The 17,255-nt window shown below is 42.9% G+C and overlaps 1 protein-coding gene across 3 annotated transcripts in view; it reads left to right on the top strand.

Moving 5' to 3' along the window:
- NMU (neuromedin U) overlaps positions 1 to 17,255 on the top strand; it is a 232,876-nt gene that overhangs the window by 110,759 nt on the left and 104,862 nt on the right. For all 3 annotated transcript variants that reach the window (XM_030191402.1, XM_030191401.1, XM_030191400.1), the window contains exons 3-4: positions 672 to 719; positions 812 to 871. In XM_030191402.1, the coding sequence (XP_030047262.1) occupies positions 672 to 719; positions 812 to 871 (108 nt within the window). The remainder of the gene's footprint in view (positions 1 to 671; positions 720 to 811; positions 872 to 17,255) is intronic.

Genomic DNA, 17,255 nt, shown 5'->3' with positions numbered 1-17,255 from the left:
ATAACTTAGGATAGCACAAAGTATATCCTCGTATCTCTTCAGATGACAGCTGAATATCATCACTTTCCATGTACTGTACCTAGTACTGGTTATCACTGATATGTGTATTCAGCAGGCTTCAGGGACTCTCTTCAAGGAAGGATATGGTAGAAATTTGGTAGGAGAATGTTAAGGAAAATCCACCTCTCCTGCAAATTTTATTCAGGTTTGGTCAGGGAGAGCATCACTGATAAATGTCCTGGAAGAGGAATGGGCCATGTTTCAATTTATATGAGTGGAAACATGCATTTTTAGTCCACTCCAAACATGCACTATCTTTTTAACTTTTAGTTGAAAGCTGCATTGATATGTAAGAGAAATGTTTTTTCCCAGGAAGTGAAACCAGATGATATTTGAAACGTCATTGGTTTGGGGCATTAGATTGCAAGAAGCATAGATGATGGATATGGATAGATTCAGAAGTAAACTGAGGATGGTGGGTACCTGGAACAACCTCAAGGTGGAGCTAGTAGGACCATAAACATATTAGAGTTAATGAAAACAAGTGTATAGGAACCATTGTAAAGAAAAGTGGTGGTAAAGTCAGAGGGTACTTAGGGTCTGTAACATTGCAAGAGATATGGTAAAATGGACAGACTACATTATAAACTAACATGTAATTTTTTTTTCAGATAGATAATACATGCTCTGCTTTTTTGTCTGCAGATCCTCAATCTCAGGTGAGATCATTTAAAAATGTTCTGCATAAAATAATTTACTGTCCTTCTTTGCAAACCCCATCATGCTTTTAAATTTATTTCCTTACCATTAGGCATCCAGTGCACTGGAAGAGCTGTGCTTTATGGTAATGGGAATTCTTCAGAAGTCTCAGGTAATATAAGTGACAGCATTGTGTTTCTAAAACATTTTTCATTGCATATTGAAACAATCAGTGAAATCTGATGGGATTACTTATTAGCCGTCAGTTTGTGATACTTAATCTGATTAGCAATTAAGGGGTAATGTTTAATCTGCAATGATCAGCATTTTTTTAGGTGCTGGTTACCGCAGATTTAAAAAAAAAACCCTGGTAGGCCATACCTGGATATCGGTGCTGAAAGTCTGGGTGTTTGTTGGCTGCTGGAAGTTGTCCAGGTACTACCAATATATAGCGCTGGTACTGGATAGCTATCTGTTTAAATTAGGGAAGCTGTTTTGCTGTGCTAACTTGCCTGGATAGTTATTTTGAGTGCTGATGATGAATAGCAGCAGTACCCATATAACAGCTGTCTCCATCTTAGCACTATCCCCAGACTGCCTTGGCAGTACCCAGGTAGTGCTGAGATGGTCAGATATGATATTCAGTGGCATTATCCAGATAATAAGCAGAAATAAAACAGCAGGAATGCTGGTTGGCTCAACTAAATTTTATTGGAAACAGAGGTATATAAAGATGGATTTTAATTGTGTATGTGTCCAGACTTTTTCTTAACAAATATCCATCAGCCCAACATGTTTTGATGTATAGACATGTGTATCACGGGCAGTTTTCATTTGGAATTAGCATGCTGCTCTGAGCTTGGGAAGCTGATTTTACGTGTCACCAGTGTGGGCGCTCCATACTATTATTAGTGAGGTGGTATAATTTATAAGGTGAATGTGTATATGTGTAGTCTGACTTATTGACAAAGATCTAAGTGCCCCGATGTGCTTTTTTATACCTCTATTTCCAATAAAATTTGGTTGAGCAAACTGGATTTCCTTCTGCTTTATTTCTGCTTGTGTGTTGTGCTGCAGTTGGATGCTGCCTCTTTTCAGTTTCAGTTATCCAGATAATGCTGCTGAATATCACTGACTGGGTCCAATGAGTGCTAGTTATTGGGTAGCAGGTGCTGCTACCTGGATAGCTAGATTGGAATATTGACTCCTGAATAAGTATTGTCTGTATATTATATCACAATATTCAAATGATTTCTGTTTTGAAACAAATTTTGTAATCTCTTCTTTTTTCCTTACTGGGATGATGTTATTCCTCTGTGAGTACTGTTCCTCACTAGATGAGTGAAAGCTAAATATCAGTATTTTCATCATTATCTACTGTCATAAAGTAGGATATTTGGGTGCTATTTTGAAACAATGGAAGACGTTCAGAAGGGAGGGCCCATAAAAAGGTTTCCTTGTCATCTCTACTAGACAGTCCAGACCAATGGGTTATGTCCATCTACTAGCGGAAGGAGACAGAGAAAAAGTAGTTCCAAGTAATTTGTCTCAAGGGTATCGTGCAGCCTGGAATATTCAATATTTTTTTCTCCAAGCGGATGGTAGATGGCTCATGCAGCCCTTTCGTGGTGCTGCTCTGTGGCTCGTGTCCTAGCTGGTTCAAGGGATCACTTGAGCAAGGAGTTCATGCTGGTTTATGGCTCATTTCCTCAACAACAACAACAACAACAACAACAAAATAGAGAAGAAATAGCCGTACTAGAGCCAGGATGACACTCAGTGGCACTGGGTCCCTCATCCACTAGCTAGGGTGACACCTGGTGATACCGACTCCTTCCCCTCCCCACCTATTCTTCTGCATTCAGCAGTGGAGAGGATTTTAATGGCGGAATGAGACTCTTCAGTTTCTTTAGGGGTTTCGCAAGTATATATTTGTTTACTTTTCTCACTAAGGTAAGTTTTTTTCCCTTTTATTAGCGTTTTAGCAGTTGTCGAATGGGAAGCAACTATTTTTCTGTCCTCCTCTCTGGGCACTTCTGTGTTCGTCATTCTGTTCTCCTTTGGGTTCATTTCTGGCATTGCTGTTGGCGGGCTGGTTTCTTTGCCCTCTTTGAATAGCACAGAATGGAGTTGCTTGGCGGCGCTACTGTTTCTGTTCTTCAGAAGGGCTTATTTTTTATTACACTCCCTTCGCTTGAGGCTGTTCCCTTGCCTGCAATTTTTCGGCCTTATGAAGGGAACTTATTTCCCTCAGTTTTGAGTTTTCCCATGCTGTTTGTCTCCCACACCTCTTTGGGGTTTCAGCAGCCTGTTCTTTTAGGAATTTTCTCTCTATTCCCTCACTTTCTGTTGGCCTTCCCTTCAATTGCACTCTATGTGGTCTCTGTAGTTTCCGCTGACATTTGTGCTCATCTCAGGGGGAACTAGCCTCTGGGTTCTTCTCTCCATTTTATCTGTTTGGGCTGACTTAGCAGCAGCCTTGTGGAATATCATTCAGCAGCACCTTTCGTTCATGCGGGTGACGGGGAGCTCCTGTATGCTGCACTGAATCGGGCTCTTAGTTCTGATCGGATTGTGGCACTCAAAGTTGTACAGAATTTCATCTCTTTCCGCCCTTTCAGCGCCTCCACTAGGCCTTTTTGGTATAAGGGTACGGCATACTCGCCTCATGGACGCCTCTAGGGCTTCACTATGGCAGGTGCCCTGGAGTTTCAGGGTGACGGCAGGGGAACTCCTGAGTCTACTCGGTATAAGCATTCCCTTTGGTCAACCTGGCTGCCTGCCTCTTGGGATTTCTCTGTCAGTGCCCTAATGCCCTATTAGGCATCTGTCTTTAACTTTGCTGGGTTAGCAAAAAAAAACAAAAAACCTTAGCCCATATTACGACAGGCCTGGTTAGGCTGTCCTGGGGCACTGATCTTGTTTGAGCATACTGTGTCTATGCCTTCTTGGGTGGTGTGGCAGCTGACTTTTTGCGCCATGCTACCACAATCCCCTCAGCTGCACTATGGCGACAGCATCTTACTTTGCATTGTGGTGGAAGCCTTGAGAGTCACTCTGTAGCAGCATCATGTTCCTTTCAGGTTAATTATTATTTTCAACTTGCTATTTCAAGTTCCATTTATCCTACTGTTATTGTTTTCGGTAAGCCTGGTAGCTAGGGATTCCCACATGTGAGTATTAAGTGGCCTGTTTGTCCTCGGAGAAAGCGAAGATACTTACCTGTAGCAGGTATTCTTCGAGGACAACAGTCCATTAATTCTCACATACCATCCCAGTTTTTCTAGTGCTTTTATACTGTACTGCTGGTCCCGCACTCTCGCAGTGGGTGGGAAGGCACTTGCGCATTCGCAGTGAGAATTCTAGCGCATGCTGTTAAAGCGTTCCACACCGAGAGATATAAATGACTTCGCCCACATGTGAGAATTAATGGCCTGCTGTCTTTGAAGAATAAGTACATAAGTATTGCCACACTGGGACAGACCAAAGGTCCTTCAAGCCTAGTATCCTGTTTCCAAGAGTGGCCAATCCAGATCACAAATACCTGGCAAGATCCCAGGAAAGCTCAATACATTTTATGATGCTTATCCCAGAAATAAGCAGTGGATGTTCTCAAGTCAATTTAATAATGGTCTATGGACATTTCCTTTAGGAAGCCCTCCAGACCCTTTTTAAACCCCGCTAAGCTAACCACCTTTACCACATTCTCTGGCAACAAATTCCAGAGTTTAATTATACGTTGAATGAAGAAAAATTTTCTCTGATTCGTATTAAATTTACTACTTTGTAGTTTCTATAGTTAAGTATCTTCGCTATATTGTGATACTAAACTGTGTAAGGGTACTGGTTTTCTTAATATCTACTGACTATCCATTTAATAAAGCATTAGTCAGATCCTAGAGTTGTAAAATGGTTGATTTGAATCTGATTGTATATTGTAAAACTGTTTAGACATTTAGGGGGTGTTTTACTAAGGCATGCTGGCGTTTTTAGCGCACGCTAAACTCTAGAGATGCCATTGTGTTCCTATGGGCGTCTTTAGAATTTAGCACGCACCTATTTTTAGCACGCGCTAAAAACGCCATTGCACCTAAGTAAAAGACCCCTTTACTCTAGATCAGTGGTTCCCAACCTTTCTTCTGTTGTGACACACCTGACAGACAGTGTTCATGTGTGTGGTATGCTGAACACTAAAATTCACAGCTGAACAAAAATAACATGCTAAATATTTCATTATTAACAATGATGCAAGGGAAATACAAAATATTCTTAAACAGAATTTATTTTTAATAAACTGTTAAAATAATCAAATTTTATTTTTTCTTAAAGAAATTCAGGCTATATGCTATCTGGGATTAATGTGTTGCATGCAGCTTTCAATATGGGGTTGACTGGTATGCAAATTCATACTAACTTACTGTCAACATCAATAAAATTTTACCTGTTACAGACTATGGAACTAGGGATATTTCCCTTACAGCTTGTCATACAAAACAAATTCTAGTGTTACCTCAATAACAACACTACAGAATTCCTTCACTGCCAGATACTGTAAAGTAACACAAAAGTCTGCAAATATGCGACCCAGAACCTATGAACAGCAGGTTGGCAATATCTCTAGTTTAGGCTGGTGGCATTAGTTATCATTGGGGGTAGTAGGGAAGTAGAAACAGGGACCAGTTAATGGGGATTTTGCATGCCTGACTCTCTGGGTCTCTCTTCTCCTCAGCTTACAGGATCAAGTAGTTCTTACGTAAAGCACGGGCTTGTTGTCTAATTTGTCAAATCTTTGGTGACGCACCTGCCACCTCTTGGTGACACAGTAGTTGAGAATCAGTGCTCTGCTTCCTAGCTAAAGTGTGGTATTGGCTAGTGCAGATTTCTGGACTTGGTAAAAATTAGATATCATATTAGTGGCAATTTTATTTTTTATTTCTATTTCTTTCTGGCCATTCAGTGCTAGCCCTCTTCCCCTCCTCCATATATCCTTATCTGCAGGGGTCACCTGATTTTCTGGGCAGCAAATCTTCTACAGCAGAGGTGTGGGAAGGTGTTTAATAAATTTAGGTTTAGAGATTGGTTTCATAGCAAACACTGTATGCAAGCCTTAAATTTTCCGCTCAGCCATGTTGCCACAAATGATACTGCTAGGTACCCCACCAATGTATCAAAATGACTTCATGGCTCTGGAAGAGAGGTTGAAGCAAAGGTGCGCAGGTGGTATTCTCATCAAACCTCCCCACTGAGGGTAAAGGCCAAATCAGAGATGCTTGCAACTTGGAGATAAATGCATGGCTGTGCTAATGGTGTCATCAGGGAAAATTAAAAAAGGGGGATAAATGCCCAGCGCTCAAAAAGACTTTTTCACTTAATTGAATCAAACAGCAGTAATGGTCTCTTAACTTGGTTTATAAATATGGGACCTCAGTAATAATGGCTAAAGTAACAAGAGACAACTTTACTCTTGTATTGCCCAGTTCTTCATTGGTCCAACAGTTCTTATTTTAGCATTTCAAAAGATAGCATTAGAGGCAAAAAAACATAGCAAAAATTTTTTCGGTATATTAAAAGCAGGAAGCCGGGAAAAGAATCGGTTGGGCCGCTGGATGACCGAGGGGTAAAAGGGGCAATCAAGGAAGATAAAGACGTAGCGGAGAGATTGAATGAATTCTTTGCTTCGGTCTTCACCGAAGAAGATTTGGGTGGGATACCGGTGTCGGAAATGGTATTTCAAGCGGACGAGTCGGAGAAACTTACTGACTTCACGGTAAACCTGGAGGACGTAATGGGGCAGTTCAGCAAACTGAAGAGTAGCAAATTTCCTGGACCGGATGGTATTCATCCTAGAGTACTGATAGAACTGAAAAATGAGCTTGCAGAGCTACTGTTAGTGATATGCAATTTATCCTTAAAATCGAGCGTGGTACCGGAAGATTGGAGGGTGGCCAATGTAATGCCGATTTTTAAAAAAGGTTCCAGAGAGATCCAGGAAATTATAGACCGGTGAGTCTGACGTCGGTGCCGGGGAAAATGGTAGAGGCTATTATCAAAAACAAAATTACAGAGCACATCCAAGGACATGGATTACTGAGACCAAGTCAGCACGGCTTTTGTGTGGGGAAATCTTGCCTGGCCAATTTACTTCAATTCTTTGAAGGAGTAAACAAACATGTGGACAAAGGGGAGCCGGTTGATATCGTGTATCTGGATTTTCAAAAGGCGTTTGACAAGGTACCTCATGAAAGGCTACAGAGGAAATTGGAGGGTCATGGGATAGGAGGAAATGTCCTATTATGGATTAAAAGCTGGTTGAAGGATAGGAAACAGAGAGTGGGGTTAAATGGGCAGTATTCACAATGGAGAAGGGTAGTTAGTGGGGTTCCTCAGGGGTCTGTGCTAGGACCGCTGCTTTTTAACATATTTATAAATGATTTAGAGATGGGAGTAACTAGCGAGGTAATTAAATTTACTGATGACACAAAGTTATTCAAAGTCGTTAATGTCACGTCTGTGGCCGTGACCACTCTCAGACTCACCGTATTTCCGGCGGTTGGCTTCTGAGCTGGCTGCTGTCTGTTCTTCCTGTGTTAGTTCTGTCTCTGTCTCTGTGTGCTGTTTCCCGTTCCAGACTTCGGCATAGTCCAGTCTGGATCTTCCGGCCTGCCAGACCTGCTTGTTTTGTTTGAACCTGCACAGCACCCATAGTTGCCTGGTGATTGCTGCAGCTTGAGACTCAGCTGCTGCTGGGCTTATTAGCCATTTTGAAACTCTCTGCTTTGCCTTTGCATCGCCTAAGGCCCTGGTTTGTTGGTGCTTGCTGCACTTCTGCCTAGTCCAGTTTATAGTCTGTATTCTTGCCTGATTCTAGTTTAGTCTTTGTGTAGCTTTATGTTCTGTACTGCTTGTTTACTGTATTGCTTGTTTCCCATTTGCTCTTGTTTGTATGTCTTTGTCTAGTGCTAGGTTGTCTGTGTTTGTTCCCTGTTTCAGTGGCTGCTTGCAGCTTTCAGATCTGTCCCTTGTCTGTCTGAGAGTCCTAGTTTAGTTTCCTGCCTAGCCTCCCTGTGTGCTCTAGTCCCTGTGTGTATCCTGCTGGTATCCAGTTCCAGCCTTGTCCAATAAGTCCTGCCGGCCACCTGCACTCAGGGGCTCAACTCCTGAGGAACGGTGGCTAAGTGCAGGTGAAGTCTAGCTGGCCCTGTCAGAGTTCTGCCTTATCCCTGTGTGGGGTGGTTTTGCCTGCCACTGCCACTCCTCGGCAGTGGCCCAAGGGCTCACAATCCTAGTTCCTGCTTTTGGGAAAGCGTGACAGTTAACTCGCGACAGGATTGTGAAAAATTACAGAAGGACTTTACGAGACTGGGAGACTGGGCGGCTAAATGGCAGATGACATTTAATGTGAGCAAGTGCAAGGTGATGCATGTGGGAAAAAGAACCCGAATTATAGCTACGTCATGCAAGGTTCCACGTTAGGAGTAACGGACCAAGAAAGGGATCTGGGTGTCATCGTCGATAATACACTGAAACCTTCTGCTCAGTGTGGTGCTGCGGCTAGGAAAGCAAATAGAATGTTGGGTATTATTAGGAAAGGTATGGAAAACAGGTGTGAGGATGTTATAATGCCGTTGTATCACTCCATGGTGCGACTGCACCTTGAGTACTGTCTTCAATTCTGGTCGCCACATCTCAAGAAAGATATAGTAGAATTGGAAGAGGTGCAGCGAAGGGTGACTAAAATGATAGCGGGGATGGGACGACTTCCCTATGAAGAAAGACTAAGGAGGCTAGGGCTTTTCAGCTTGGAGAAGAGACGGCTGAGGGGGGGACATGATAGAGGTATATAAAATTTTGAGTGGAGTGGAACAGGTGGATATGAAGCGTCTGTTCACGCTTTCCAAAAATACTAGGACTAGGGGGCATGCGATGAAACTACAGTGTAGTAAATTTAAAACAAATCGGAGAAAATGTTTCTTCACCCAACGCATAATTAAACTCTGGAATTTGTTGCCGGAGAACGTGGTGAAGGCGGATGGCTTGGCAGAGTTTAAAAGGGGTTAGACGGTTTCCTAAAGGACAAGTCCATAAACCACTACTAAATGGACTTGGGAAAAATCCAGAATTCCAGGAATAACTTGTATAGAATGTTTGTACATTTGGGAAGCTCGCCAGGTGCCCTTGGCCTGGATTGGCCGCTGTCGTGGACAGGATGCTGGGCTCGATGGACCTTTGGTCTTTTCCCAGTGTGGCATTACTTATGTACTTATGTACATTTTTTTCTTTAAAAACTTGCTCCCAAATCAGTATCATAGGAAGTAATTAACTCACGTGTTCATAGCTCCTAGGACTGTTCGCCAACATGCGGCATGTTTCACTTAAGCTGCATCAGGGTTGGTCCTCACACCACGTATCATCTCAGAATGATTATGATACATGGTGCAAGGACCAACTAACTCATTGCGAAAGGGTGAACAAAGTTTCCATGTAATTAAAATCTCTCAGGCAAATAAAACACTAAATACCTTTACAGAAATGGAAAAAAGGGCAATATCTGGAGAGCTTTGTATACCAATGCCCGTAGTATGTGATGGAAAAGGCCGACTTAGATTTAGTGGTAGTCACATTGACATAGTTCAAGGAGAACAATGGCTATACTCTTTTAAGGACAGGAAAGACAGGGTAGGGAAAAGGGTGAGGAGTGGCATTGTATGTTAAAGACCATGTTAAAACGACAAAATTTCTGGACTTAAAGAGTAAGGAACAGGCACTATGGATTAATCCGGAAACAGCGAATGGACTATGTGTTTACATTGGTGTAATTTACAGGCCTCCTTCACAGACAGAGAGATGGACTGAGATTTAATTGAAGACGTTCATAAGATTCTAGTGAAAGGAGAAGTGATATTCCAAGTTTCCAAGTTTGATTCCACTTAATACCCCGCTTAAGGGAAAGATCTTCTAGGCAGCTTACATCATCACATCTAAATAGTACAAAAGGAAGTAGGAAGAAAGTTAACAATTCCAATAGAGAAAATATAAGAAGTGAAAGTACTGGTCGCACAGACCCCAGTCTCTGTAACAGTACTGCTCAGGAATTATATAACAAATCAAACCTGAGATTGCAGTAAATTAAATATTAATAGGTGATTTCAATATACTGGATGTTGATTGGGGAGCCCCTGTTGTGAGCTCGTCTAGAAGTAAGGAGATCTTGGATTCTGTTGAGGGAGAAGTATTCTGGTAGTTGGTAATGGTACCCATGCAAGATGAGGCCATACTGGACCTGATTCTTACAAATGGGATGATTTGTTTCTGACATTACAGAGGGTGATTATTTGGCATCTAGTGATCACCAGATGGTGTGATTCAAAATTAAGAAATGCATTGAGAGGTTTTTTTTTAAATCAAAGTTGAAGTTTTATACTTTAAAAGAACTAATTGTGTCAAGATGGGGAAATACCTAAAGGAGTTGTTAGCTGGACAGTAACAACTGGGTGAAGTAGAAAAGCAGTGGGGAAAACTGAAAGGAGCTATTTTAGGGGCAACAAATCTTTGTTAGGAAAGTAAACATAAGAGGAAAAGAAGGCCGCTTCGATTCTCAAAAGTAGTAGCTGAAAAGATAAGGGAAAAGAGGTTAGCCTTCATAAATTACAAGGCTACAATACCTGAAAAAGCTAAGAGCAGCTGGCAAAGCAGTCAAGCAAGCAAAGATGCAAATGGAACAAGAAATAGCCAATTAGCTAAAATCTGGGGACAACACAAGGGAATTCAGAAAGTCACCCCCAGAATAAGCATGATGGCAGAGGGCAAGGTCATCTAAATATAGAAAACCACCTAAACTCACTAAGCACATGGAAAGCAATGAGCACAAATGCTCGTAGTCTAAGTAAAAAGGTTCAAGACTTGGAAGCCCTGATGTTTGAAGAAAACTTGGTTATTGTTGCTATTACAGAAATGTGGTTCAATGATTCCCCTGAATGGGATGTGACTATACTGGGCTATAATCTTTTTAGGAAGGATAGAGAGGGCCGAAGAGGTGGAGGAGTAGCGCTATATGTCAGAGACAATATCAGAGTAGCTGAAATGCGGGGAACCTGGGGAAAAGAAGAAGCTTTATGGATCGACCTGAAAAGAGAAGATGAAACCTGTATCCACACGGGGGTTATCTACAGACCTCTGCACAAACGGAGAAGCTAGACAAGGATCTGATAGAAGATATTCAAAAGATTGGTATGAAGGCGAGGTGCTACTGTTGGGAGATTTCAGCTTGTCTGACGTGGATTGGATCGTCCTCTCTGCGGAATTGGAAAGAAGTAGGGAGATTGTGGACGCCTGTCAAAGTGCCTTGCTCAGACATATGGTGACGGAGCCCACGAGGGAAGGGTCGATGCTGGATTTAGTGCTTATGAATGGAGAAAGTGTTTCCAGTATCCGGGTGGTTTGATATAAGGGCAAAGGCAGAGAGTGGACACACAAAATTCAAAGTACTGGATTTCAGACGTACTGATTTTGATGAAATGGGGGAATACCTGAAGAAGGAGCTGTTGGTGTAGGAAGGCGTAGGAGAAGTGGAAAATTAGTGGTCAAAGCTAAAGGCTGCTATCAATATGGTGACAGATCTTTACGTGAGGAAAGTAAACAAAAACAAGAGAAACAGGAAGCCTATGTGGTTCTCCAAACAAGTAGCTGAAAAAATAAGAGCAAAAGAGGCTGTGTTCAAGAAATACAAAAGAACGCAACAAGAGGATCACGGAAAAGATTATCAGATTAAATTCAAGGAAACAAAGAGAGAAATACAGATAATGAAAGCGCGAGCAGAATAAAAAATGGCTAAAGATGTTAAGAGAGGTGACAAGACCTTTTTCAAATATATGGGAGATAGAAGAAAAGATAGGAATGGAATGGAATTGCAAGACTGAAAGATAATGAGAATGGCAATGTGGAGAGTGAGGAGGATAAAGCGAATGTGCTAAACAATTACTTCTCTTCGGTGTTCACGGAGGAAAATCCTGGTGAAGAAGTGCGGTTGGCTGCTGAGGGAATATATGGGAATGGATCGGATACTGTGCCTTTTACGGAAGAAAGAGTTTATAAATGGAGAATCTGAAGGGGGACAGTGCTATGGGGCGGGATGGGATACATCCCCGGATACTGAGGGAGCTCAGGGAGGCCCTGGCGGGACCTCTTAAAGATTTATTTAATAGATCTTTAGAGATGGGAGAGGTTCTGCGGGATTGGAAATGAGCGGAACATGGCTTTACCAAAGGAAAATCCTGCCAAATGATTCTTATTGATTTCTTTGACTGGGTGACCAACGAACTGGATGAAGGAAATGCGCTAGATATAATCTACTTGGATTTCAGCAAAGCCTTTGATATGGTCCCCCACAGAAGACTTGTGAATAAACTGAAAAGGCTGAACTTGGGACTGAAAGTGGTGAACTGGATAGGTAACTGGTTGACCGACAGGTGGCAGAGGGTAGTTGTGAATGGAATCCGCTCAGAGGATAGGAAAGTGAGCAGTGGAGTTCCTCAGGGGTCGGTGCTGTGGCCTATTCTGTTTAATATATTTGTGAGAGATATTGCTGAAGGGTTGGAAGGAAAGGTTTGCCTTTTTTGGGTGACATGAAGATAGCCAATAGAGTGGATACCCTGGAGGGAGTAGAAACAATGAGAAGGGATCTCCAAACGTTAGAAGAATGGTCAAGGATCTGGCAGTTAAAATTTAATAGTCTACCCAAACTTTCAAATCAGATGTGAAAATCGAACAAAATAGCACAAAGACTGCAAAAATGTAGATACCCAGTGCATTTTTTCTAGCAAAATAGGTGTTGGTACTCAAATGCCAGGCCATCCTTCAGGGTGGGGTGATCACTGAGGGACCCATTCCACAGTAGCCAGGCCCCCTGCAACTAGTCACAGAACCTATGACAAGGCAGAATTGGTGTGTAGAGAATGAACTCTTTCATTAAAACTTGGGGCCATGGGTAAATTTTAGCAGACAATGAAAAAGGTGCCAGTAGTATCCCCTCAAAAAAAGCCCTGTAGATACCAACGCTGTCACCCAAACAGACAAACACTTAGAAAGTGGAGAAAAAAAGCCTCAGTAATGCCACCCAGCCGGCCTGAAACAACAAACTATAAGGTGTGGGCCTGGTGCACCATCATGTGGCTAAAAAAAACCTCCACTCCTCACTGTGTTGAATGAAGTGTTTCAAAACAGACAACTGATAAGGTGACAGACGTGTGTATACATGTAAAACACAGAATACAGTTCAGTTCAATAACATTCAGTTCAATTTGTTTCAGTACAAATCCATTCAATGCACTTTAACAATCCTGGTGAGACAGCACAAACACACTTAGCTTAGGATTCTTCTATTTTCTCCTCATGGCGCTCCACTGCCCATAGCATCACCAGCCAGTCAGTTCATCCAAAACAACCCAACAAGAGGAGTCCCCATTTTGCACAAGCTGCATCAGGGGTTCCGATCCTGTGTCTGATCTGCTGTCTTGCAAACCTAAGCAGGTAACTGACAAAAAGACGCCATCACAGCTAATAAAATAGATAAAGCACCACCCACTTCAAATTGAAACAACCAATCCTCGATGATCAATGGCAACAACATCACTTCAACCATAATAAAAAAAATGCCGACCATTCCACCCGGACATTCAGTCCGTCCGGTTCTGTTGAATTGAAATAAAAGATCCGCTTTTGTTCAAGTTGATGTAGAGCACGACCCACATCACCTCTCCTCTGCAATTGCTGTAATTGCTCCAATATCGTAGATTGTAACATGCCAAACTGTGAATTACTATATATTGGCTAGACAACCAGGAGTTTGAAGACGAGATTGATGGAGCATCGGTCCTGCCTGAAGCATTTGAAACAGGAGGCCCCCTTGGTTATTCATTGTGAAACTAAACACCACAGTCCCCTGAGAGATCTAATAGGACATGATTCTCTTCCTCTTATACCAATCTAGGTAGATCTGTGGTCTACCGATAGATATCCTATATAATAATTCTCACCACCAACGTTCTAAAGTAGCTGCCTGTGTCCGTGGCTCCTGGAGTTGCTGAGCTAGGCTCCGTAGCCAGGCTGACGTCACTCACAGCAAGTTGCTCCGCATGTTTCCCTACTTCTCCCCCTGCCTGGGAATCAGCTGTGAGTGCTCCGCTCAAACACCCCCTCGGCGCATCACCCAAGCCCCCCCCCCAGGGGGCCCTGCGAGAGTTGGGGTGGGGGACCTGCGAGAAGGGGGGGCACACTCACTGTCTCTCGCATACACTCTGTCTGACACACTCTCTCTCTATCACACTCTATCTCTCTGTCACACACACACAGACACTCTGTCTCTCACACACTCTCTCTCTCTCACACACACACACACACACTCTGAGGGGCATAATCGAACGCAAATGCCTATCTCCATGGGCGTTTATCTCCGAGAACGGGTCCGTGAAGGGGCGGGCTGAACCGTATTTTTGAAAAAATGGACGTTTTTTAGCTGGGCGTTTTTTTTTTTGTTTGTTTTTTTTTTTGTGATAATGGAAACTAAAAACGCCCAGCTCAAAAACGTCCTAATCTGAGCCATTTGGTCGTGGGAGGGGCCAGGATTGGTAGTACACTGGCCCCCCTGATATGCCAGGCCACCAACTGGGCACCCTAGGTCAGTGTGGTGGACTTCAGAAAAAGCTCCCACATGCATAGCTCCCTTACCACGGGTGCTGAGCTCCCAACCCCCCTCCCCCAAAACCCACTACCCACAAATGTACAACACTACCATAGCTCTTAGGGGTGAAGGGGGCACCTACATGTGGGTACAGTGGGTTTTGGAGGCCTCCAATTTACCAGCACAAGTGTTACAGGTGGGGGGGGGGGGGATGGGCCCGTGGCCACCTGGCTGAAGTGCACTGTGGTATCCACTAAAAGTGCTCCATGGACCTGCATACAGCAGGCTTCTAGGACTTGCTGCTGCTGTATAACATTGGCACACCAGTTGACACCTGAAGACTAATCTCTCCAAAAACGTCCTTTATTGGAATAAGCACGTTTACTCATAGTTAACTGCAGAGGTTGTGCCCCACTGGCAACAAGTCTCCCTGGTACTGAGATTAGCAGTAGGTCAGAGCTGGCAGAACGCTGTACAATGCCCTCTTTCAGCCACATTCAAGGTAAGAACTAAGTTGTCTAACGTGGCTAACACAGGAAAGGGAACTAAAACTGGCTTACAAAAATGGCCACTACCGCATGGACTACAACAGGAAACACAACAGGGCACAGACCCAGTAGGCAGGGGGAAAAGCACCATGGGAGAAGAGCCAACCAACTACCTACATCGTGAGACTGTAACACAAGTGGAGGAGTGGCCTAGTGGTTAGGGTGGTGGACTTTGGTCCTGAGGAACTGAGTTCGATTCCCACTTCAAGCACAGGCTGCTCCTTGTGACTCTGGGCAAGTCACTTAACCCTCCATTGCCCCATGTAAGCCGCATTGAGCCTGCCATGAGTGGGAAAGCGTGGGGTACAAATGTAACAAAAAAAAAAAAGCTAATGAAATCACAGAGCCCAATACCCTACACCCACCACAATGCAATGCTGATGTGACCCTGTAGTGCACCCGAGAGCCACATCTGACCCAGGCAAAGGCTGTGAGAGGATCGAACACATTCTGCTGTCATGGAGGTGGGTACAGCATTTGAGGCTGGCATACAGGCTGGGAAAAAAGTTTTTAAAGTGGGGTTTTTTTGGTGGGAGGGGGTTAGTGACCACTGGAGGAGTCTGGGGACGTCATCCCCGATTTTCTCCAGTGGTCATCTGGGCAGTTGGGGCACTTTTTTGGGACTTGTTCGTGAAAAAAAAGGGTCCAAAAAAAGTGACCCAAAATCGCGGTAAAAACGCCTTTTTTTTTTGGATTATCAGCTACAGACGCCCATCTCTCCTCGGCTGATAACCACGCCCCAGTCCCGCCTCCGACACCCCCCCGTCAACTTTATTCGTTTCCGCGACGGAGTGCAGTTGGAAACGCCCAAAATTGGCTTTCGATTATACCGATTTGGGTGCCATTGCGAGAAAAACGCCCATCTCCCGATTTGGGTCGAAATATAGGCGTTTTTCTCTTTCGATTATATGCTGGATAGTCTCTCTCTCATTCTCTCTCTGACACACACACTCCATCTCTCACACACAATCTCTCTCAAACATGCACACTCCGAGGAAAACCTTGCTAGCGCCCATTTCATTTCTGTCAGAAACGGGCCTTTTTTTACTAGAGGAGAAGTGTGGTTATTGTATCATCAAAGTAGCAATGAGCTCCTTCTCTGTAAGTACCTAGTAAGGTTTCTGAGTAGAACTTTTCCTGAAAAACCTTCAGTGATTTGACTTAATGTACTTCTTAATATAATGCTTGTCATACTGGTTCCTTTCTACGTAAAGGTTTTGATACGCTGACAATTGTTCTTATAAACTTTTCAAAGCATTCTCTCATCCTCCTTGAATTAAATATGAGGCCTTAAGCCTCATATATAATTTTCAAGGGAAAATATATTCATATTTTCTCATTGAAAATTGTCCCACTGAGAAACTGCTATTTAATATGGACAACATTTTTAAAGAATTGTAATATACACATATACCGCTCATACCTGGAAATTGTTCTCCACTATGCAGGCTGACTTTCCATTATTACACTCTCAATTCTACCAATGGTTACAACTTAGCTCCATGCTGAAAAAAAGCAAATTGCAACTCACCAAGATGCCCCATTCCCCAGAGCATATTGATGTAGCCAAAAACCTTCAATCTACCAGACATGTTGCATCAAATGTTTATACTTTCTTTTTAAGTAAATCTCCCATTACATGTCTGGGCCTGCATTGGTGCTGGGAGCAGGATATTCAGCAGCCCATTTCTGATAGAAGTTGGAAGCAGATATGGACCTCAATGTTTAAGTGTTCCAGTCCCTCTATTTTTTCATGCACAGATCATTATGGATGCCCCTCAGGTCACATTCAATTAACCCTTCCATTTCCAGTTTATGTTGGTCTTGCCATGCTCAGCAGGGTACTCTCAAACACCTCATTTTTGACTGTATGTATTAAATCATTTTGGAATGATACATGGCTCACTTTAACAGATGTCTTTCATTTCACTGGTCCTATGTTGTACAAATATGTGTTGCTTCGAGACCAGCGTTTTCAATCTATGTTAAGCCACAATGAGTGCTTGCTTGTTAATACTTTGCTTACTTTAGCCTTGAAAGTCGTTCTCTGGCACTGGAAGACTGTGAACCAAGCCACACATCAAGAATGGTGGAATTTAATATTTCAGACTTATGAATATGAAACATTCCTAGCTAAAAGGTCATGTCGATATATCTCTTATAAGGAGAAGTGGTCTTTGTTACTGACCTACTTTAGAGTTGCATGTTGAGAGATCCTTTCCATCCCTTTTTTTCTTTTCTGTTCTTCCTCCTTCATGCTTTTTGAAATTTGTGTGCTATTATACTGATTTATATTATGTAATTCTGTTCTTAAAGCAATAAAAATACTAAGA

This window comes from Microcaecilia unicolor, chromosome 2 (assembly GCF_901765095.1).
Source record: "Microcaecilia unicolor chromosome 2, aMicUni1.1, whole genome shotgun sequence".
Lineage (NCBI taxonomy): Eukaryota > Metazoa > Chordata > Amphibia > Gymnophiona > Siphonopidae > Microcaecilia > Microcaecilia unicolor.
Note: the sequence above shows the minus strand (reverse complement) of the source record. Positions and strands in the feature narration are given on the sequence as shown.